The sequence below is a fragment of the Dromiciops gliroides genome, chromosome 4 (genome assembly GCF_019393635.1).
Source record: "Dromiciops gliroides isolate mDroGli1 chromosome 4, mDroGli1.pri, whole genome shotgun sequence".
Lineage (NCBI taxonomy): Eukaryota > Metazoa > Chordata > Mammalia > Microbiotheria > Microbiotheriidae > Dromiciops > Dromiciops gliroides.
Window position 1 is genome coordinate 26,124,255 of NC_057864.1, and position 22,025 is coordinate 26,146,279.

The window sequence follows — 22,025 nt, forward strand, 5'->3', positions numbered from 1 at the left end:
AAGCTATTCAACTGAACTAACTCTGACAGGCAGAATTTCCAGCCTCACTTGTATAGGGGTTGTACTGGGTGATCCATATCCACAGATTCAGAGGATTTTAAAGCCAGAAGTTCCCTTAGAGGCCCCTAATGAAAATCCCTCATTTCACAAATACAGATCTGGCAGCAAAGAGGCAAAGGGACTTGTCCAAGCTCACCCAGTGGCAGACTCAGGACTAGCATCCAGGGCTCCCATTCCCAGAGCAGTAGTATCCCTTCCTTAGACCACTCTACTTCTCTATCAGAGAATGAAAAAGCTTCTCTCCCAATATCCACAAGGAACATCCCCCAACAGATTTGCTCCAATTCAACCAACATTGATTTAGGGAGGGCACAGAGGCTATGAAGATGAAACACGGTGGTCCTTATCCTCAAGGAGATTATAAAATGACACCAGGGAAATCAGATGCAAGCAGAAATCAGCGTGCTAGGATGTGGCCAGTGAGAAGGGAAAGGAGAGATCAGGAGGTGGTACAACAGGAAAAGCTGAAAGGAGATCATGGGCACAGAATGAAAAGGGGCAGTGAAGTGAGCTGAGCTATTTCAGCTGGCTGGTCTTCCATGGCCATCCAGGACAGGCCTGGCTGGATCAGTAGGGGTAGGGGCTATGCTTCTAGCAGCAATGTGAAGGGCACAGCAGTGGGGAGGACAGCGGGGAGGACGCTGGAGGTCAAGTTCGAGGATACTAAGGGCCGACGACCAGGCTGCTAAATCGAACACATACATCGTCTGAAAAGTGTCTGGAAAAGAGACTCTGCTCCCCCAGAGATGCCATCGACCTACCCTGACGATGAAGAGCTCAGCTCCCAGCTGGGCAGTCTGCTCCGTAGAAAGCTGCAAACAAACAGTAATAGGTAAATGCCAAGGAATTCTGGCCAGGAGTCACTAGGACAGCCTCCCCCCTTCTCTGCTGTAATGGGACGCTGTCCCAGTGGTGTGTCACTTGTCTTAAGAGGAGACTGAGAACAGCCTGGCCTGGGAGGTACCTTTGCGGCGAGGATGGAGATGATCGCCACAGCCATCCTCTGCATGTTCTGGTCTTCGTGGTTACAGAGCCACTGCATGACAAGCTTGGCAGCTTCAAACCTGCAAGGAGACGGGGGTTCCACAGATGATTCCTGAAGGCAGGAAATCTGCGGCTTAGCAAGATGGGGCAGGAAAGGTTCCAGGCTATTTCCTGGGAATCAGAGGGCCTGGATTCAAGTCTTGTCTCTACTACCTGGGGGACACGGGATTGTGGGCAAGTCACTTCACTTCTCGGCCTCAATTTTCTCATCTGCAAAATGGGGCTAGTAGAGCGGCCCTGCCCGCCTCCATACGCTGGGTGGCTCCAGTGAGCTCACGGACAGGATAAGTGATACCAGCTCATGGAATTATGATGTCCACTCTGGCTATGGAAACCAAAAGAGTAACCGAGGGGGGGCACGCGAGAGGAGGGAATTTCTGAACCATCCACGGCACAGAAGGGAGCTAGTACAGGATGCCGAGGGGAGAGCTCGGGTTCACATGCTGACTCTCTGGGCGACTGGAAACATTGCTTAACCTCTCTGAGCCTCAGTGTACTCACATTCCCTGTGCCACCTGCCTCACCTTAAACTGCTCTAAAAAAGAGGCACAGCTAACTATCTGGCACTTTCTACTCCAACTAGACACTTAATTGGTTCTCATCGGTAGTCATCTCTCCTCACACCTTCGACTAGCCTGTGACCTGAGGGTCAGACCGTGACATCTGTGAGGGCGGAGCAATGGCTCTGGGGTAAGAACGCCCCCAAAGGTTTGTGATCTCTAGAATGGGAAGGGGCAATGAGCTGCTCTCAGTCAAGGGTGCTCTCCGCCTCTGTATCTCCCCAGAGCTCAGAGGGGTTGCATTCCGTACACAGGAGAGGGACTGGGTGAAGGATGGATGAACCAAGATGCCAAATGACTCTCAAGACGAGGTCAAGCCTACAGAGAGGCCAAGTGGGTGATGCCCCAGGGCCCAGGGAGAATGCTTACTGCTAAGGACCTCACTTGCCTGTTAAATGGAACATCCTGAAGGATCCGGTCACTGCACAGTGAGAGGAGGCAATTTTTCTGCAGCTGTCAAGCCAAGGGGAAAAACCGGGTAAAAGAGCCTTTGAAAATGATTTATGACAAATCAGCCCCAGACAGGCCAGTTCTCTTCAGGGAGAGGCCAAGTCTTCCCAACACATCTTTACGCCACTCCCCAAACCTTTTCTCTTTCCGCCTGCTTAGTGCCAGCCCCGCCCTGTGGGGTCTGACCCAAGGCATCAACACTCTGGTTACTGATCTCACAGAGGAGCCAATTAATGAACATCCCTCAACCAGCATTAAACAGGCTCACACCAGGTGACAAGCCCAGCGCTAGGTGCTGAGGATACAAAGACAAATGGCACCCAGTCCTTGGCCGTAACAAGCTTACAATGGAGAAACAATGCCCAACACGTGTGAGAATATATGGAATAGAGACAAAAGAGATGAAGGGCAGTTTGATGCGGGAGGCACAAATCAGGGAAGGCTTCCTGGAGGAGGGCTGAGTCTGGAAAGAAATCAAGGATTTTAAGAGGTCGAGGGAAGGAGGGAGTGTATTCCAGGCATAAGTCAGAGAAGGAAGGCACAGAGATGGGGTTGTCGTGTATGGAGAATGCCAAGAAGGCCATTTAGACTGGAATGCAGAGAGGACAAGGTGGAAAGGTAGGAAGGAGCCCGGGGCTGAAGGGCTGTAAGAGCCAATGCAAGAGTCTATCGTCAGGGGCAGCTAGGGGGCACACTGGATAAAGCAACCACCCCTGGATTCAGGAGGACCCGAGTTCAGATCCGGCCTCAGACACTTGACACTTACTAGCTGTGTGACCCTGGGAAAGTCACTTAACCCTCGCCCCCCCCAAAAAAGATTGGGGCAGAAAAGGCAGATCTGAGAATCATCAGCTGAGAGATGGCAATGCAGCCCTTGGCAGCTGATGAGGTCACCACCAAGTAGTACAGAGGGAGAAGAGAAGAAGGCTCAGGGCACAAAGTCAAAGGCCAATGAAACTCTGGAAACTGCGTGCCAGGCACTGAGCCAGTCTGTGTGCAGGTGAAAGCTGAAAAGGCTCTCTGGGGGTACACATGCCCCATGGGGTAAGGGGGTTTGGGGTCATGTCAGCCATGGCAAGGCACCTCTTGTGAGGGCAGCAGGCCTGGCCCCAGAGCCATGCCATTCCACCTGCTTTTGGAGGGCAATCTGACCTGACCAAAGGCACTTGAGACACAGACCCTGAAAGATGCGGTCCACAGAGCAGACCTGTGCACTGGGACCTTCTAACTCCCACTCTTCCTCACCGGAGAGTTCATACAGGTGGGGTTAGCAAAAGGGAGGGAAGGTGAATAATTCATAGACAAAGCAAGAAACACCCTGACAATGGAGCAGTGAGTGACCCAGCTGGGACTCTGTGACCCCAACAAGGTCATTTATGGAGTGGGTGAGCTGCGAAATGTCATCTATAAGAGATCAATGTTCAACAAGGTGAAAAGAGGCTCTTACTGGCTTCAGTAAGTATCCTGGAGGGAAACATCTTGCTTAAAGGAGAGACAAAAAAGAAGCATAAGCCAGAAAATGGGCCACCTAGTCTCCAGGATCATCCACAAGAACGGGGGTACAGGTAGCAGAAAAGGAGCAGCTGAGAAGGCTGGGGTCCTATCAGAACACTCATGAAGATGTGTTGGAACCACCCCTCCCCCCCAGCTCTGCTCCTCACAACCGGAATGACCTTGCCTGGAGCAGGGCCTGGACCCTGGCGAGTGCCTAATCAGGTACTAGTTGGCTGACTAAGCTTGAGGAAGTCACTAAGCCTGTTTGGGCTTCAGTTTCCTTCTCTGGAAAATGGAGGGGTGGGTGGCTTGAAGAGATGGCCCGTCTGTGTCCCTAGGAGGAAACAATCAGCAGAGCACATGCTCCTCTGGGGAACACAATTCCCTGGGTCTGTATTAAAGGCCTGAGAAGAGTCAGGCAGCCCAGGCATACAGACTGTCCCATCAGTGGCTTGGGTGATGCACGTGGAGACGGCTGCCACCAGCACTAAGCAACTCCGCAGTCCTAGGAGGAGGCTGAGGCCCGAGGGCCCAAATGGAAAGCCACGGGGCCACAACACTGAGTGAAAGTGAGGGAGAGCTGGAGGAGGAAGGCAGGTCTGGGGAAATGAACCATGCCTGAGCCAACTCTGTGGGCCCCAGCTAAAATACAGGAATGACAGACGGGCTCTTCATAAGGAAGAACTAAGACCACCCAACAGAGGCTAGTGAAAACCTGGCAGTTTGGAGTCTTGCAAATCTAATTAAGAACACTTCTAACCAAAATGATGGGGAGAGAGGGAAAGCGGCTTGAAGAGGAAGGCCATGTAGTATTGTGCAAAAACACTGGACATGAGTGCAGAAGAGATCTAGGGTCCAACTCATCTCCAAGATTTCTGGGCTGTGTTACCTGAACCCATTTCCTCATTAAAAATAATCAAGGGGCAGCTAGGTGGCACAGTGGATAAAGCACTGGCCTTAGATTCAGGAGAACCTGAGTTCAAATCCGGCCTCAGACACTTGACTTACTAGTTGTGTGACCCTGGGTAAGTCACTTAACCCCCATTGCCCAGCAAAAAAAAAAAGAAAAAGAAAAAGAAAAAATAATCAAGGGGCAGCTAGGTGGCACAGTGGATAAAGCACTGGCCTTAGATTCAGGAGAACCTGAGTTCAAATCCAGCCTCAGACACTTGACATGTAACTAGCTGTGTGACCCTGGGCAAGTCACTTAACCCTCATTGCCCTGCCAAAAAAACCCAACAAAACAACCCAACAACAACAAAAATAATCAAATGAGATAACGGAGGCACCTCAAACTGCTATGTGTGTCAGATCTGAGGTGTAGAGTAGCAGGTACAAGAGAAGAGGAAGAGGAGGAGGAGAGGCCCAGTGACTCAGGAGACAACACAATCCATGCCCACGCCTCTACACAAAGGCCCAAAGGGTGGGCAGGGGACAAACAGTAGAGATCCTAATGGAAGGACTGGGCCAGTGGCTGGCATTTGTCTCCAGAAGGCATGATTCATTCAGAAAGGAGAAAGACAAACAAATGGTAGGAAAAGTAAGAAGAGTGAATTCTACACTTGGGCTCAAATATTCAGGAGGGAGACAAGACTTTAATTCTACCCAATATGTGCCGGATGCTGGGAATAGGGGTCAAAGACTAGCCTTGTGGTTTCGCTGGCACAGAAACCCCCAGGTGAATCTTCCCCTCTCAGTGCAGGACAGCACCATCTCCAGCACTTTTCATTTTGAGAGTTGTCAAGGGCACCGAGTGGCTGATTTTCCCAGGGTCAACCAGTCAGTGGGGATCAAAAGGAGACTCCAACCCCCATCTCTCTGACCATGACATCACATGGCTGCTCTAGATCACTTGGGCTCCAGGCTCCTGCCACCACCACTGGCCACCCACCCCAAGCCCAATCTGCCTGTGGGGCTGACGCCAGTTACCTGCTGGTGATTAGGAAAGTGCTCCATGGCCTTGAGCAGTAGGTGGGTCACGTCGGCCAGCAGCCGCACGGGCATTCCCACAGCTAAGTCCTGCTTGGTCAAGTTAAACACACACGCGCTCGCTGCCAGCTGGACCGGCAAGTTCATGGGGTGGTTCCTCATTCCAATGACCACCAGCTGAAATGAAAGAAGCCCTTCCTGGAATTCAGGCATGTCAGGAGCAGTGGCCCCCAGAGCATCAGGGAAGATACCAGATGTGACCACCTTAACCTATCCCTTGGGGCTAACGCTGGTGATGAATGGGCTCTGGGTCTGACCCTGGAGGCCTTTTTAACACTCCCACTGACCATTCAGGGAAGCTGCTGCTGCTGCTAAAAAGGTCAGAGTCTTAAGGTCTAAGGTTAAGGGGTTTTAATCCAGCAGCTCCTTCCAGTTGGATCTCCTTCCCATCATCTCTAAGCAAGAACATCTCTTGAGATCATTCTCCCACTGGTTTCTAGAATCTGTCTCAAGCAATACAGAACAGAGAAACCAGAGTGAGAGGCAAGAGGCCAAGGTTAAGTCCTGGCCTTGGCTGTAAAGTGGTCATGAGAGGAAGCCATTCCCCCTTGGCACTCCAACTTTACCTTCAATATCTCAGGCTTTGTTTTTTCCATGACATGGGTCAGGCTGAAGAGGTGAAAGAGGGCTTCCCGGACAAAGAAGGCCCTCTCACTGTATCGCTTCAATGCTTCCGAAATCTGAGTCTCGTTAGCTTCTCCTGATACCTTTAAAATAACAGCAGGTAAGAACAGCATGCTCTCAAAGCTCCAGAATCTGTCTTCCACATTTGGAAACATGCTATTTCCACATCTGACCAACCCATCACAGGTACTCCCTGGCCCAGTCTCTTTTCCAACTCTGGCCCTGAGTCTGAAAGCTGCTCAAAAATCTCTAAGACCACGAGGGTTTCTCTCTCTCATAGAGTTAGAATGCCTGAGTCAGGCACATCTAAGGACACAAATGGACAGATACAGAGCAAAGTAAGCAGAAACAGGAGAACGGAGTTTTCACAACAACCATAATGATGGAAAGGAAAACAGCCCAGGAAGATGACTTCAGAACCATGGCAAGGGCAGGGTACGGTGGCAACTTCAGAAGGCCAGCAGTAAAGCAGGGAGAGGGCGGACTACCAACATAAAATGAAGTGCACGTTGTCAGACAGGACTAATGGCATGTGTTTTGATGAATCATATTTTTGTTAGAAGGGAAGAAGAGGAGCATTATGATAAGTGTTGACACTGTGAAAAAAAGCAACAATAAAATGTTTTAATTTTTAAAAGAATGTCTATAAAGATAATCAAATTAGATGGTGTAAGCAAAGGGGTGTTTAGTGGGGAGGAGTTAGATGTGATAGAGACCTTTCTCTATTTTCTTCTCCTCCCTGCCTCAACCTCTCTTGTGTATATGTATAGGGGGGTTAGCAGGGGGTATACAGGCAGGTAGATATTTGAAGAGAAAACATATTATAGCAGAAAGAGTGCTGGTCTTAAGATTAAGAAAATGAGGGGGCAGCTAGGTGGTGCAGTGGATAAAGCACCGGCCCTGGATTCAGGAGGACCTGAGTTCAAATCTGGCCTTCAACATCTGACACTAGCTGTGTGACCCTGGACAAGTCACTTAACCCTCACTGGCCCGCAAGAAAGAAAGAAAAAGAAAGAAAAAAAGAGACTAAGAAAATGAGGGTTTAGGAGAACACTGTACACAGTAACTTTGTGTGATGATCAGCTGTGATAGACTTAGCTCTTCTCAGCAATACAATGATCCAAGACAATTCCCAAGGATTCATGATGGAAAATGCTCTCCACATTCATGAAAAAAACAAACCCATGACATCTGAATGCAGATCAAAGTATACTATTATCATTTTTTTGTTTTTTTTCTTTCTTGTAATTTTTCCCTTTTGTTCTGATTCTTCTCTCACAGCATGACTAATATGGAAATATGTTTAACGTGACTGTACATGTATAATCTATATCACCTTGCTTGCTAGCTTAGGGAGGGAGAAAAATCTGGAACTCAAAATCGTATAAAAATGAATGTTAAAAATTATCTTTACATGTGACTGGAAAAAATTAAATACTTTTAAGTTAAAAATAAGAAAATGAGGGTTTGCGTTGTTAACTCTGCTGTGTGACTAGTCATGGAAGCCTCAGCAAGTTAGCTTGCACATCTGTAAGAAGAAAGGGTGAGAAAATTTGACCTTTCTGATCCTTCTAGGTAAGACTTCTTAGAAGAACTGAGATCACAACAGCTGCTCAAAAGTCAGAAGGAAGAAGAGATCAGGGTCAAAGGAGGCAAGGAAAGGCATGCCCACTGAAAAAAAGAGAACCTGCATGAAATAATGCAGAGTGAAACAAGGAGAACCAAGAGAGCATTGTACAGTAACAGCAACATTGTTCAGGGAGTAACCGTGAATGACTAAGCTAGTCTGAGTAATGTGAACATACAAATCAACTACGAAGGGCCTATGAAGGAACCTGCTCCCCATCTGCAGAGAAAGAAGTGATGTATGGAAATGGGTATTCTGTGTCCGCACATGTATCTCTTATGAAATTTTGGCTTCCTGTAATGCAGGGAGGGAGGGAGACAACCCAGAACTCAAAATGTAACAAACAAACAAATGAAAAACAGGAACTGAGTAAACTTCTCTGGAAGGGCTATGGATTAGAAAGAGAACCCATGTCAAAGGTTGGGGGGGGGGGCAGATGGAAGAGAAGAAAAAGCAGAAATGAGTCCCAATCCATTGTGCCCTGGAATCTGCCAGCCAGCCAGCCAACTATGTGCCAGGCAGCAGAGATACAAATACAAAGAATGCACATAGAAAAAGTAGTTATAATGCTCAGTTTGGGAGGGAGGGAAATCACATTTGGGAGGATAAGGAAAGGCTTCGTATAGAAGACACTGCCACAGTTGTATCTTTAGTTTTTTTTTATATCGTTCATTTTTATATCACCTAAATTTTCCCCTGTATCCTTCCTCTTCTCCTGTCCTGGAGTCAACCCATTTTATAAGGAATATTTTTTAAGAAAAAGAAGAAAAGAAAAATAATAAGCAAAACTGCTAAACACACTGAGAAGAGTCTGAAAATCTATACATGTCCCACAGCTGTGGCCTCCTCCTCTGTAGAGAAGTGTGCGTGGAGGGCCACGGGCCTCCTCGTGTCTCTTCTTTAGGACCAGCCTGTTCTTTGTAACTTGCAACATTCACCTGAGCTTGTTTTGTGCTTGTTGCTCTTTCCATTCACTCTGTGTTGTTACTGTTGTTTCTGCTGACTCTACATTTTATTAGTCCATGTAAGTCTTTCCATGACTCTTTACTTATATTCCTTGATTCCTACAGCTCGGTGATTCTCCTTGACACTCAGGCTGCACACCTGTTCATCCATTCCTTAACTGATGGGCATTCACTTTCCTTCCCAGTTCTTTACCACCACCAAAGCGCTGCCAGAAATATTCTGGTATACATAGGGTCTTTCTTCTTAACTGACCTTATAGGATAGACCTCCTTGGGACATATGCCTAGCAGTTGGAAATCTGGGCCAAAGGGTATAGACAGCTCAATCACTTGATGTGCATAGCTCCATACTGTTTTCCAAAATGGTTATACTAATCACAGCTCCAGCAACAATGAGCTAGGGGGCCTATCTTCCCAATCTGCTAATCTGCTGGATAAGACAATTGCTTTTTCAAAACTATTGTTTTGCCTTTCCATTTCTGTTACGATTGGTGATTTGGAACACTTTCATACACTTGTTAGTAGTTTACAACCATTTGTTCCTATCTTTTGACCACCTGTGGGATGGCTTTTGGTTTTGTTACTTGAGAGTGTGTGTGTGTGTGTGTGTGTGTGTGTGTGTGTGTGTGTGTGTGTGTGTGTGTGTGTGTGTGTGTACAAGTGTGCCTATGTATGTGCTGAGAATGAGTTCCATCTTAAAGGAAGTAGAGGTAAGGAGGAAGTGCATTCCAGGCACAAGGGATGACTGAAGAAGTGTCTGATCTTCTGGAGAAGATGGGAGGGCATGGGATCGAGTTCCCATGGAGAGGGAAGGGCCAGCCCTGTCAGAGATTGGGGAAAGGGAAGAGAGTAGGACATAAAGTTATGGGGCTTTGAGATGAAAGAGAGAACCCAACTTTCTCAGAGAAGTCAAAGGCAGGGTCCACAGCTGAGAGAGAAGGGGTGTGGGGAACTTTAGGGAAGAAGAGGTTAGGGATAGCATCTGTGGGAAGTGAGAAAGGGAATCCATCAGGGAGGAGTAAAGAACAGCCTGGCTATGGGAGGGCCTATCCACAGGTGGGGAACATAAACTGGCAATGTATCTATTCAGTGGGAGTACAGGATTGAAAAGTGCAGAGCTGAAATTCCCAACTGCTTGGGTTAAGGTTGGGGAGGGAGGAAATGTGAAGTCAGAGTGGGGGAAAGGGCAGAGAGCAAGAGAGCGTTGAGGGATGGAGAAAAGTGAGTCTTGATGAGGGCAAAGAAGAGGTGTAGGGGTTGGGGGTAAAGCAGAGGGAGAAGGGGAATAAGAGGCAGTTGGGGTCTGATCAGGAACATCAGACATTCCAAATGAGGAAAAAGAACCCTTGTGCCACCCTTTGTATGGATGAGGCAGAGTGAGAGGGTGAAGGGAGGCAGATAAAATGGGAGGTGAGAGAGTTTGAGGGAGAAGCTATATGAACATTAATGTTTGGAAGCCCATCCATAGTCCTGAGGAGGGAAGGATTATGGTGAAGTGATGAAAGTGCCCACCAAGATGGCACCAGAGAGAAGGAGGCCTGAACTCAGGTAAGAGCTGCGGAATGAGAGAGAAAGATGTGGAACCAGGAGAAACTACCAAGAAAAAGCAACCTCATCTGACATCAGCATGAGCACTGGCAGGAAGGGACAACAAGGAGTCAACAATAGTCACGAGAAGGGTACAATGATGGTCCGAGGTCAGATGGCATGGCCTTGTAGGCACAGTACGAGACCACAACGCTGTCCAGAGGAAGGGACCAAACCCCAGCGAAAGTTCAGGGGTCAGAGGCAGGTTTGTGATCCCAGTACTGACTGTGTCTGATGTGCAGGAACGGGGTGATACCACCCACAGGACAGTGAAGAGCCAGACAAGGGACAGGGAGGTAAGGTGAAAAAGGCCAGTCACTCTTTCCTTACATCTCCTGTAACAGGCACGTTCCTCTATCCTTTTAATATGTGGTACCGTGTCCAAAGCACTCTGCTGTCAGCAGTTGTGTTCATTTTACTTCTCTGGGTCTTGGTTTTCTCTCTGTAAAATGGGTGTTTGGACTAGCTACATGACAGGGCCATTTGTTAAGGTCATAGATTCAGAGCACCAAGGGACCTGAGAGATTATCTTGATAACACACTCTCATGTTACAGAAGAGGAAACTTCATTAAGGCTTTATAAACTTCTAAGTGTCATAGGAAGTGATGTTTGTATTATTATGGTCATCAATGGGTTCCATAAGACTCTACCAGCCAAACTAACCATACTGGGTGCTGTTAGTTCCCATAATGTTCCCAATGTGATACCGTCAATGAGGAAAACGTGACAGCCAGTGATAAGAGAATCACAAGATCCCAGACCTAGATGGGATTTGCACAGCACCAGCCCAACCAAAGCCTGCAAAGTCGACCTCACTACACCAAGCCAGACAAGCCCTGAGGATGATGCTGGGGGAGGTGGGATGCTCCTGCAGTATTCTCTTAGCTGAGGAACCTGATGATGGCAACAACTTTCCTTTTAAAAAGAACATTTTCCTCGGTCACCATCCTCTGCCACCACATGAGCCCCCTCCCCTATGGGAGCCACAGCACAGAAGTTAGCTGGGGTTTGGCAGGCTGTGCACATGGAGAAGGTCCTCTGGAAGTCTCTGCCAAGTCAGTATGGTGCCAAGCACAGGACCAGTGACTGGTGACTGTTCCAGGGCCCACAAAGTTTGGAGAGATTGAGCATCAGGAAAGGAGCCACCAGCAGATAAGGATTTTTTTTTTTTTTGGCCAGCACAAGTCATAAAATTATCTCCTAAGGGGTGGGGAGGTTGTGGTCTATTCTGGTAGAGGGAGGACCCATACTGAGGAAATCCCTGTTCTTCCAAAAGACTCCAGACAGAACTCCCTTTACTTGTTTTGTTCAACAAGCAGAGGCATCGGGAAGAAGGCTGGGCCTGGGCTTGAGTGCCCAGTACTGACTCTGATCCTCTTGGATGTGGACGTGGGAAGTTCTGCCTAATCCTGAGTGTCTTTGCCTAAAATGGGGCTGAAGGAATGAGACAGCATTCGCTACTGAGTGACTGCTCTCAGTAATCTTGTTACAGCTGGCACTGTGCACGTATTTTAAAAAGCCACAGGCCTTACATAGGCCCTACAAAGAGCTTTCTATTAATAGAGGAAGACAACACATACAGGGGAGTGGTAACTAGGGAGGGGAGTTTGTTCTTTGGAGGTAAAAAGAAGGTGGGCGTAGGAGACAGATGGTGAGACAGTCTGAGGTCTCAGCCAGCCAGGCGATAGTGGGATAAGTGGGCTGCTCTATATATATACTCAGTCACCAATTAAGTGGGTTGGGCCCTACAGAAGGAGCTCAAAATGAAGGGAATTTTTCCTCAGGGCCTGAAGCCTGGATTCTGAAAACCCTGGTGTGGAAGTCCAGGTGTCAGGTCAGGGATGGAGGGTCCCGGTCCGAGTGGGGAAGACAGGTGACCAGAAGCAGGCTTAGTTCAGGGTTCTCTCTCCCACTGGCTTCTCTGACACACCATCTGTTCTGTCATCTCTCTGCAGATGACTGACCTCTCTCCCTCTCTCTCCTAGCTGGTCTCTAAATGTTAATCTTGGTATTCCCATAGTTCTCAACTGCTTCCTCTTATCTTGCTCCCCAAATGAGAAACAGAAAGAGTACATTATTCCAAAGTCTCCAGTCTCACCTCCAACATACAAAGATTTTGTCAAAGGTCTTAAATCAGAGGTATAAACACACAAAAGACCATGAGGAGGAAAAGATCTAGGCAAGACATTGTCCATATTCTGTTGGTTCCGGGGGCGGGGTGTGTGTGTTGTGAATATCCTCTAAAAAATACAGACCCAAACATAAATGAAGGGACTCTCCATTACTGCCATGTCAACTATTCACAGCCAATTAAATTGCCTACACATTTCATAGGCTGATCAAATGCTTTTCAGCTGATTCATCAACTGGGTTCCTCCAACTACCCTAAGGTTCCAGGATTTCCTTAGTCTGATTCCTTTCCACCGACACAGCTCAGGGTCCCTTCTCCTCCACGATGAACTGTCATGAGTTACTACAGCTCTTTTCATGATCCCATGGTCAATCCCAACGATGAACTAGAGTGGTCTATGGATGACGATCCCTTGCTGGCCTCCTTACACCTCTCACCAGGCTAGCCAACATCCGTTCGGCTTGGTAGGGCTTCGAAGGCACAACCTTGTGGATCTCAGGGTCATCTCCACACCATTTCAGGGAGACATAAGAGCTAGACTTAGTGGAGGTCTTTGAACTATACACAATTCAATCCATAATCAATTTTAATCATTACCATGCCAAATGACAAGTTTGAATGCATTTAGTTTTAAATCATGTACCCATTTTGACCTTCTTTTGGTATACAGTGTTAACAACATCTATCTTCCAGTTTTCCCAGCAGTTTTTGTTAAATAGTGAGTCTTTATCCCAGAAGCTGGAGTCTTTGGGTTTATCACACAGTAGATTACTAGTCATTTACTACTATGTCGCCTGTGCCTAACCTACTCTACTGATACACCACTCTATTTCTTAGCCAATACCAAACAGTTTTGATGACTGCCACTTTATATAGTATAGCTTCAGATTTGGTACAGCTAGCCCACTTTCCTGTGCATTTTTTTTTGTCATTAATTCCCTTGATATTCTTGACCTTTTGTTCTTCCAGATGAATTCTGTTATTTTTTTCTAGCTTCAAAAAATAATTTTTAGATAGTCTGATTGGTATGGCTCTGAATAAGTAAATTAATTTAGGTAGAACTGTCATTTTTATTATATTAGCTCAGCTATCCACGAGCAATTTATATTTTTCCAATTATTTAGATATGATTATATTCCTGTGAAAAATGTTTTGTAATTTTGTTCACAGAGTACTTGGGCTTTTCTTGGCAGATAGATTCCCAAATATTTTATGTTGTCTACAGTTACTTTATTTGTTTTGTTTTTTGGCAGGGCAATGAGGGTTAAGTGACTTGCCCAGGGTCACACAGATAGTAAGTATCAAGTGTCTGAGGCCGGCTTTGAACTCAGGTCCTCCTGAATCCAGGGCCAGTGCTTTATCCACTACGCCACCTAGCTGCCCCCTAGAGTTACTTTAAATGGAATTTCTCTATCTCTTGCTGCTGGGCTTTGCTGGTCATGTATAGAAATGCAACTTTGTTAAAGTTGTTCATTGTTTCAAGTAGTTTTTTAGTTGATTCTCTGGGTTGAATGCATTTAGTTTTGCAGACGTGTTGTCTGTGTACCCAGGGAACTTACAATCTAAGATCACTTTGTACATAAAAAGCCACTGTTTCTTTTCTTGATTGGACGGCCCTCTTTTGTGTCTTGCTATTCAATGGTAGCTATCACTAAGATCCTTCTTTTCTTTGGCTACTAGGACCGCTGGTTAGGCACTCTGGAATGGTTCTTAAGCACAGAGTCTGGGGAAGGAAAGCCCACTTCAGAAGCTTCAGAAATGCTGAGTTGGAAAAGACCTTTGAGATGATCCAAGTTCAACTTCTTCTGCCTGAAGCTTGAACCCCGTCTATGACATCCCCAAGGAATCATGCAGCCTCAGGCCCAAAGACCCACAAGAATGCAGGGATGGGAAGCCTCCTACTCCTTCACTGCCTGAGGTAGTCCATTCCATTTTGGGGAAGGTTATTATGAGGAAATACCTCCTTATATTTAGATGAGATCCACCTCCCTAAAACTCTCCACTCTATTCCTACTCACCCGAATCCAATCCAGGGTCAAACAGAATACTTCTAATCTCTCCTTAACATGAAGTTTGATGTTGTTCAATTGTTTCTGTCTTGTCCGACTGTGTCTCCATTTGGGGTCCTCTTAGCAAAGATACAGAAGTGGTTTGCCATTTCCTTCTCTGGCTCATTTGACAGACGAGGAAACTGAGGTAAACAGGGTGAAGTAACTTGCCCAGGGTCACACTGTTAGTAACCGTCTGAGGTCAGATTTGAACTCAGGTCTTCTTGAATCTAGGCCGAGAGCTCTGTGTACTATGGTACCAACTGAAGAGAACTATCATGGCCTTCTAATTTTACTTTGGCAGGTTCAACATTCCAAGTTCTTTCAACCAATTCTCATATGAGTTGGTGCCAAGTCACCTCACCATCTTGGTTGCCTGAGTAAGGACTCTGTGAGGACTGAGAAAGTGATGGAAACTTGATCAGGTGAACATTTGGGGAGCTGGACCTGACAAGACGGAAACCTGGGATGGGTGAAGTCAGTGGTGACATGAGTAGGGATTCCATGGGGTTCCCCAAGTTGCAGTAGGAAAAGAAACTGGGGTGGGGAGGGAATGTAACAGCCCTAATTCAAAACATCACAAAAACCAAGAAGGAAGGATATTTTAAACTGTCTATTTTTCTGTTGTTAAAACTGTTCAAATGTTTTTTTGTATGGCCTAAGAAATGGAGAGTCAAAAATAAATGTGAGATAATACATCTTTAAACCCACCCAAACTCAAAGCATGGGACATAGATTGCTTTCTCCTTAAGTCAAAGATCTTGTCTTGTTTACTTCTATACCCATCTCAATACATATCATACGGAATTGATGCTTAATTAATGTTTGACGAAAAGAAAATTGAACTGGAATGCTATAAAATTACAATGACCAAGCTTGGGCTAAAAATGCAGAGAGGAGACCAAGTCTCTCTCAATTCTTTGCAAAAGTTGGGGATTATGGATGTAGATGGGATGCACTAAAAATCACTTTTTTCCAGAGGTATGCAATGTGTGCTAGTACCAGACATCACACCTTTCTTAATCTGGGCTCAAGATTTTCAAATGTAAACAGTTTTAAACTTTTGAAAGCAATGCCTTTCACAAAAGGATGATAGAAAACATGCTTAAATTTCAGGTTTACGAGGTCACTTTTAAATCTTACTGAGTTCTGTGAGTTGAGATAGGAATCAATCAAGACCTAATATCAGAACCTGTGGAATCTAGTACTTCATGGAACCTTTGCCCTGATTATCACTTGGCTGGTGATTGACCCACTTATGCCATTACAGAATCAGTGCCTGGCTCATAATCTTTCTTCTCAATCTTCTGCATTGATGCTCCTCAACTATCCTAAATCCCTAGTTCCTCATGTTATCCAATTCCCATCACCTACATTTGACACAATTCATCACTCCCAAATAATCTTTCTTGGCCCCCCTCCTGGCTATATGACCACTCTTTCTTCTCGCTTCTGCTGGATCTTCAGCTAGGCCACACCTCTTGACTGTGGGTATCCCCCAAGGGTCTGTCTATTCTCCCTCTATATTATCTCACTTGGTGGTCAATTTTCATCTCTATGTTGATGATTCCCATATACCTGTAACAGGCTCTAAAATCTCTCTTGGGCCACAACACTGAATCTCCACCTGCCCTCTGGACATCTCAATGGATGTCCAGTGTGCACCTCAAACATATGGCCAAAACAGAACTCAGTCTTTCCTCCAAACCCTCTGCTCTCTTCAACTTCCCATTACCAGCATCACCAACCTTCCTAGTCAGCCAAGCTCACAATCTCAAAGTCATCCCCGCCTCCTCATTCTTATTTGTCCCATATTTCCAATTCCGTACAAGATCCTGTCATTTCTACCTCTCCAGAAAACATCCCTTATATAGTTTACTTCTCTCTATTCACAAAGCTACTCAACTAGTTCAAGTTCTCCAAGACGAGTGCAATGTTATTTGATGGATCTGTGACTCGTGTCTCACCCTCCACTTAGCTGTCAAATTGGGTCTTCCTAAGTTGTGGCTCTCACCACACCCCCAATATCACCTAGGATCAACCACCAGACTCTTCTGTTGGGCATTTAAAGTCCTCTATAATCTGGTCCCTTTGTACCTTTCCAATGTTCTCAGGCTTTCCTTGCCTCCACATATTCTATATCCTCCCTACTACACTGGCTTACTTTCCATTCTTCCCCCATGGAAGGACCCATGTTCCACTGCTCTGCCTCCACACACCTGGAATGCTGTCCTTCTCACCTGTCCTGGCTTCCCTGGTCTCCTTCAAGATGGCATTAAGTTCTACCTTCTGCAGAAAGCTTTTCCTGGTTCCCTTACTACTAGGGCCTTCCCTCCGAGGTCCCTTCCCATCTATTCTGTGTATATCTGGAATGGACCTGGCTGTTTCAGTGTTTGTTTCCACCTTGAGAATGGGAACTCCTCAAAGGGTAGGAACCATGTTTTTGCCTTTCTTTTGTACAGGTTTAATAAGTGGTTTTTGTTATAATCTTAGCATTAAAGTGAGGCCTTAAAGGCGCCTGGGATGATGGCCCTCTACCGCCTCCCCACCAAATCCCCTCCTTCTCCATGCGAGCTTCCCTCCTGTAACCTCCTTCACCCTATCTAGACCAAGTGGAGTCCCACTTCCTCCATGAAGTCAGTTGTTCCCTGACCCCTCCGCCGAGAGCAGCTAGGACCACCTTTGGATCTAACAGGAGTTCACAATATTTAAATCTGCAAAGGACATCAGTGATAGGCCCAACATCCTCATTTCATAGCTGAAGTCCAGATCAATGAAGTGATTTGCCCAACAGCACCACAAGTAGCAGAACTGATCACTCATCGACATGAAGCTCTCCAGCCTTGGTGCTACTGTTTATTTAGCACCTTTTTACTGATCTGTAACATCCACTTTTCAATATTTAGTAGATGACTTAAGGAAGTATACTAAGCACTAGGGAGTAGCATCTTATTTTCTCCATAAGAACGAGCTTTTGGGGGGCATGAACTTAATCTTATAGGGAAGTATCCCAAAATAATTAAAAAGAGCTCTAGACTTGGAGCCAGGAGGGAACTGGGTTCAAATCCTGATTCCAATGCTTACCAGGTCTGTGACCATAAGCATTTTATGTGACCCCTCTATACATCCCTCACTTCCTTCATCTAAAAGATGGGTATACAACCCGTATTACTTACATCAGTGAGTTGTTGTGAAGATCAAATGAGAATCTAAGAAGTGCTTTACAAACTTTAAAGCTCTGTATAAATGTCAAATATTATTATTTTACTTCTCTTGAGTCCTCACAGGTATTTAATAAACTAAAAGGCATTTTCCTGGCTCCTTCAGGCAAAAAATGGAATTTATAAATGGTTTGTGGCAGAAATGCTGGCCATGGCTCCACAGCTCATGGGCTAGAGTGAAAGGAACGCTGGGTTTGAAGTTGTAAGACCCATTTGGGGCCGTGTACCTCTCCAGCCCCAAGGTCAGGGGTCTCTCCACTCTGCCCCATGGCTGGCTGCATCTGCTTGCAGAGACAAGCCATGTCACAGGGCACTTTCAGGATCTATCTTCCTGATATCTATCCCTCTGGCCACCACTCCCCTAAATGTGCTGGTTTCCCCTATGAACATGTAAGTTCCTTTAGGGAAATGCTCGCCTCTACTTGTGTTGGTATCCCCAGCACTTAGCAGAGGGCATTCCTGAGAGCCTCAGTTTCCTCAATTGTCAAATAGAGACAATAATTTCTGTACTATCTTCCTTGTAGGGTTTTGAAGAAAGCAGACTAAGAATGCTAACAACACCTGGCCCTGAATATTACTCCCAAGGCTAATTCCTCATCTTCTCAGAGCCAGCACTTCTACCACTACTGTCCTGGTGCCTCCAAGCTGAAAGCGTTTTGTAAAATGTACTAACCTTTAAATGGCCTTCACCAGTGAGGAATTCTGAGTAGCCAGCATCAGTGGCCAACAAGCCTACAAACTGCATGGTAGGTCGCTGCTGGATAAAGGCTTCCACAGCTTTGTCGGTCACATGCTTCCTCCCAGAAATGTCCAGAGACACAAGATTGGGCAGAATATCCTTCTGCTCCAGGAGGCGAAGAGCTATGTCAGAGGTGAACTGCTTATCATCAGAAATATCCAGGTGGTTCAGGTGCTTGAGTTCTCTGATCACGTCCAGGATCTGCGTGGTCGTCATTTTCAAGCACTTCAGGTGGTGCATGGTCAGGGACTTGAGTCGGTCCTTGCAGGCGAGTAGTGCTGTGATGTCTGTCACTGATGTGTTGGAGATGTCCAAACTCTCCAGTCTGGGCAGTGAAGCCACATCAGCCAAGTCTTCATTGTAGAAGAGGACATTGGTAATGCTCAAAGCCCGGAGACCAGACAGCTGGCTGAAGCACCTTTCATAAGGATCTTCCAGGGAAAGAGTGAGTGAGTTCAACACCAGGCATTGTAAATTCTGCTGAATCCATTTGTTACTGCCAAGCCCACTGATGATGTCTGTGATAGTAATGTCGGCATTCACACCAGTGGCATCAAGTTCTACCAGCTTATGATGGCAAAAGGCCTTCCGGAAAGCTACTGCAGAGATTTTTGCTTTGCGGATACAAGCTCGCTTCAAGCGCATTTGGCTGCCTCGAAAAATTCCCACAGTTCCATCATTTAGTAAGCCTAGGAGAAAGGAACAGCATTCAGAAAATTTTCATCCTATCTTAGGAGGCAAGCTCTCCTGGTACATTATTATTTTTTTATTTTTATTTAGAATATTATTTTTCCCAGATTACATATAAAAACAATTTTTAATGTCAATTTTTAGAACTTCATGTTTCAAATTCTCTTTTTGTTTTTGCAAGGCAATGAAGGTTAAGTGACTTGCCCAGAGTCACACAGCTAGTAAGTGTCGAGTGTCTAAAGCTGGATTTGAACTCAGGTCCTCTTGAATCCAGGGCCAGTGCTTTATCTACTGTGCCACCTAGCTGCCCCCCTTCCAAATTCTCTTCCTCCTTCCCTCCCCACCCCCCATTAAGAACGAAAGCAATTCAATTTAAGTTATACATGTGTAGTCATGCGAAACATTTCCACATTAGTCAGGTTGTGAAAGAAAACAGACAAAAAAATTTAAGAAAAAGGGAACAAAAAATTATGCTTCAATCTGTATTCAAATACCATCAGTTCTTTCTCTGGAGATGGACTGCATTTTTCATAAGTCCTTCAGAGTTGTCTTGGATCACTGTACTACTGAAAACAGCCAAGTCATTCACAGCTGATCATCTTACAATATTGCTGTTACTCTGTATATAGTACATTTCACTTTGCATCAGTTCATGTAAGTCTTTCCAAGTTTTTCTGGTAGCATCGTAATCATAATTTCCTATAGCACAATAGTGTTTCATCATAATCTTATCCCACAATTTGCTCAGCCATTCCCCAATTGATGGGCATTTCCTCAATTTTGAATTCAACTTTTTGTTTTTTTATCTCTTTTTGGATAGCAACCTCTCCTGGTGCTTTATTAAGTCAATGACCAGAAGAACCAAGAATATGTTTAAATGAGCCACAGGTTAAAAATAAGGACTGGGAGGTACATGTATAGAAGTTGAAATTACTCAGGAATCATGCAGAAGATTATTCTTGAAGTTGCTTAGCCACTGATAAATATTCTCAAAATTAAATGATGAGGCCAAATGTGCAACAATCTGACATATTTATGGATAAAAGGAAACACCAGGAAAAGGGACACTAAGCAGACGTTATCAATACTAGGAGACACCAAAAAGGGAAAAGGCGCTATATTATGTAAATGTCTACTATTCCCTTCTTAGCCTCCCAATCTCCACCTGTTGAAATTGTATTCATGGGGCAGCTAGGTGGCACAGTGGATAGAGCACCGGCCCTGGAGTCAGGAGTATCTGAGTTCAAATCCGGCCTCAGACACTTAACACTTACTAGCTGTGTGATCCTGCGCAAGTCACTTAACCCCAATTGCCTCACCAAAAAAAAAAAAAAAAAAAGAAAGAAAGAAATTGTATTCATGCTTCAAGGCCCAGCTCAAATAAGCTTGAATACCAGTTCTTCCATTTATTAGCAGCATAACCTTAGGCAGTTTATCTCGATGAAGCCCAATTTCCTCATATATAAAATGGACACAATACTACTTGTACCACCTGTCTCACTGGGTTACTGTGAGTTCAATGCTTTATAAACTGTTTTTTGTTTTTGTTCAGTCATTTTCAGTCACATCTGACTCTCTGTGACCCCATTTGGGGTTTTCTTGGCAAAGATACTAGAGTGGTTTACCATTTCCCTCTCCAATTCATTTTACAGATAAGGAAACTGAGGCAAACAGGGTTAAGTGACTTGCCCAGGGTCACACAGCTAGTAAGTGTCTGAGGCCAGATTTGAACTCAGGAAGAGGAGTCTTCCTGATTCCAGGTCTGGCACTCTACCCACTGTGCTATCTAGCTGCCCCTTGTAAACTGTAATGCACCATAAAAATGTGACCTACTATGGCACATATAAATAATAGTAATAGCTAACATTTACATAGCACCTACTAGTGCCAGGCACTGTGCTTAATTCTTTACAGGTTTTACCCTTACAATGACCCTGAAAGGTAGATGCTATTATTATCATCCCCAAAACAGAATTGAGCTGTTAAGTGATTGGCTCAGGGTCACACAGCTAGGAAGTGTCTTGATGCCACATTTGAACTCAGGTCTTCGGAGTACAGGCCATTACATCCAATCTAGGGTCACCTAGTGTCCTTAAGCCCGCATGTATGCATAGACAGACAGACAGATAGACAGCTATAGATATAGATCCCACACACATATATACATGTAGGTTCTAATGCTATTAGTTAATGCTCTGGACTCACATAAGGTCTCCGTGTCAGACAAGGAAACAAACCACATTCATGGGCATAGTTCGACAAAAATAGATTTGTGCACATTAGAAAAACAAGTTGGTGCATGTGGAGGCTCCTGGTGTCCAAACCAGGATGACTGCTTGTCAGGGCTGGGAGTGAGCCCAAGGTCACAGGACACTCTTCAGAGCTAGAAGGGCCCTCCCTCTTGGGGGCCATCCAGTCCAAGTTCCTCAGTCATTTCACACGCCCCGGGCCAGATGCTAGTTGGTAGACAAGCCAGGATTTGAAGCCGAGTTTTCCTGACTCTAGTCCCTCCTCCATCATGACTCTTTACAGTGAGAACACACCCTTCATAAGACCAGCATCCCTCTGCAGTCAGGCACTGAAGCTGCCCCCATGGGTGCCCACAGCCCACGGGTGCCCACAGTCCACTGTTGCAGCGAGTCGATTCCCCTTCCCCAGCCTGGCTCACACACCCGGCATGTGCTGCTGCCTCCTTCTCCTCCCCTCTACCTCTTCAAGGCCTCGGCTGCCTTCCCTCCTTCCCTCTCAAATTAGCCTGTCCTTTCTTATCTCCAACAGAATGAATGTAGCAAGCT

The 22,025-nt window shown here is 45.8% G+C and overlaps 1 protein-coding gene across 2 annotated transcripts in view; it reads right to left on the reverse strand.

Moving 5' to 3' along the window:
- The window catches only part of ZYG11B (zyg-11 family member B, cell cycle regulator), a 66,891-nt gene that overhangs the window by 19,786 nt on the left and 25,080 nt on the right, over positions 1-22,025 (reverse strand). For both annotated transcript variants that reach the window (XM_044005325.1, XM_044005326.1), the window contains exons 3-8: positions 18,475-19,229; positions 6,164-6,304; positions 5,538-5,714; positions 2,053-2,117; positions 1,025-1,124; positions 822-872 (exon numbers count right to left, since the gene is read on the reverse strand). In XM_044005325.1, coding sequence (XP_043861260.1) covers positions 822-872; positions 1,025-1,124; positions 2,053-2,117; positions 5,538-5,714; positions 6,164-6,304; positions 18,475-19,229 — 1,289 coding nt within the window. The remainder of the gene's footprint in view (positions 1-821; positions 873-1,024; positions 1,125-2,052; positions 2,118-5,537; positions 5,715-6,163; positions 6,305-18,474; positions 19,230-22,025) is intronic.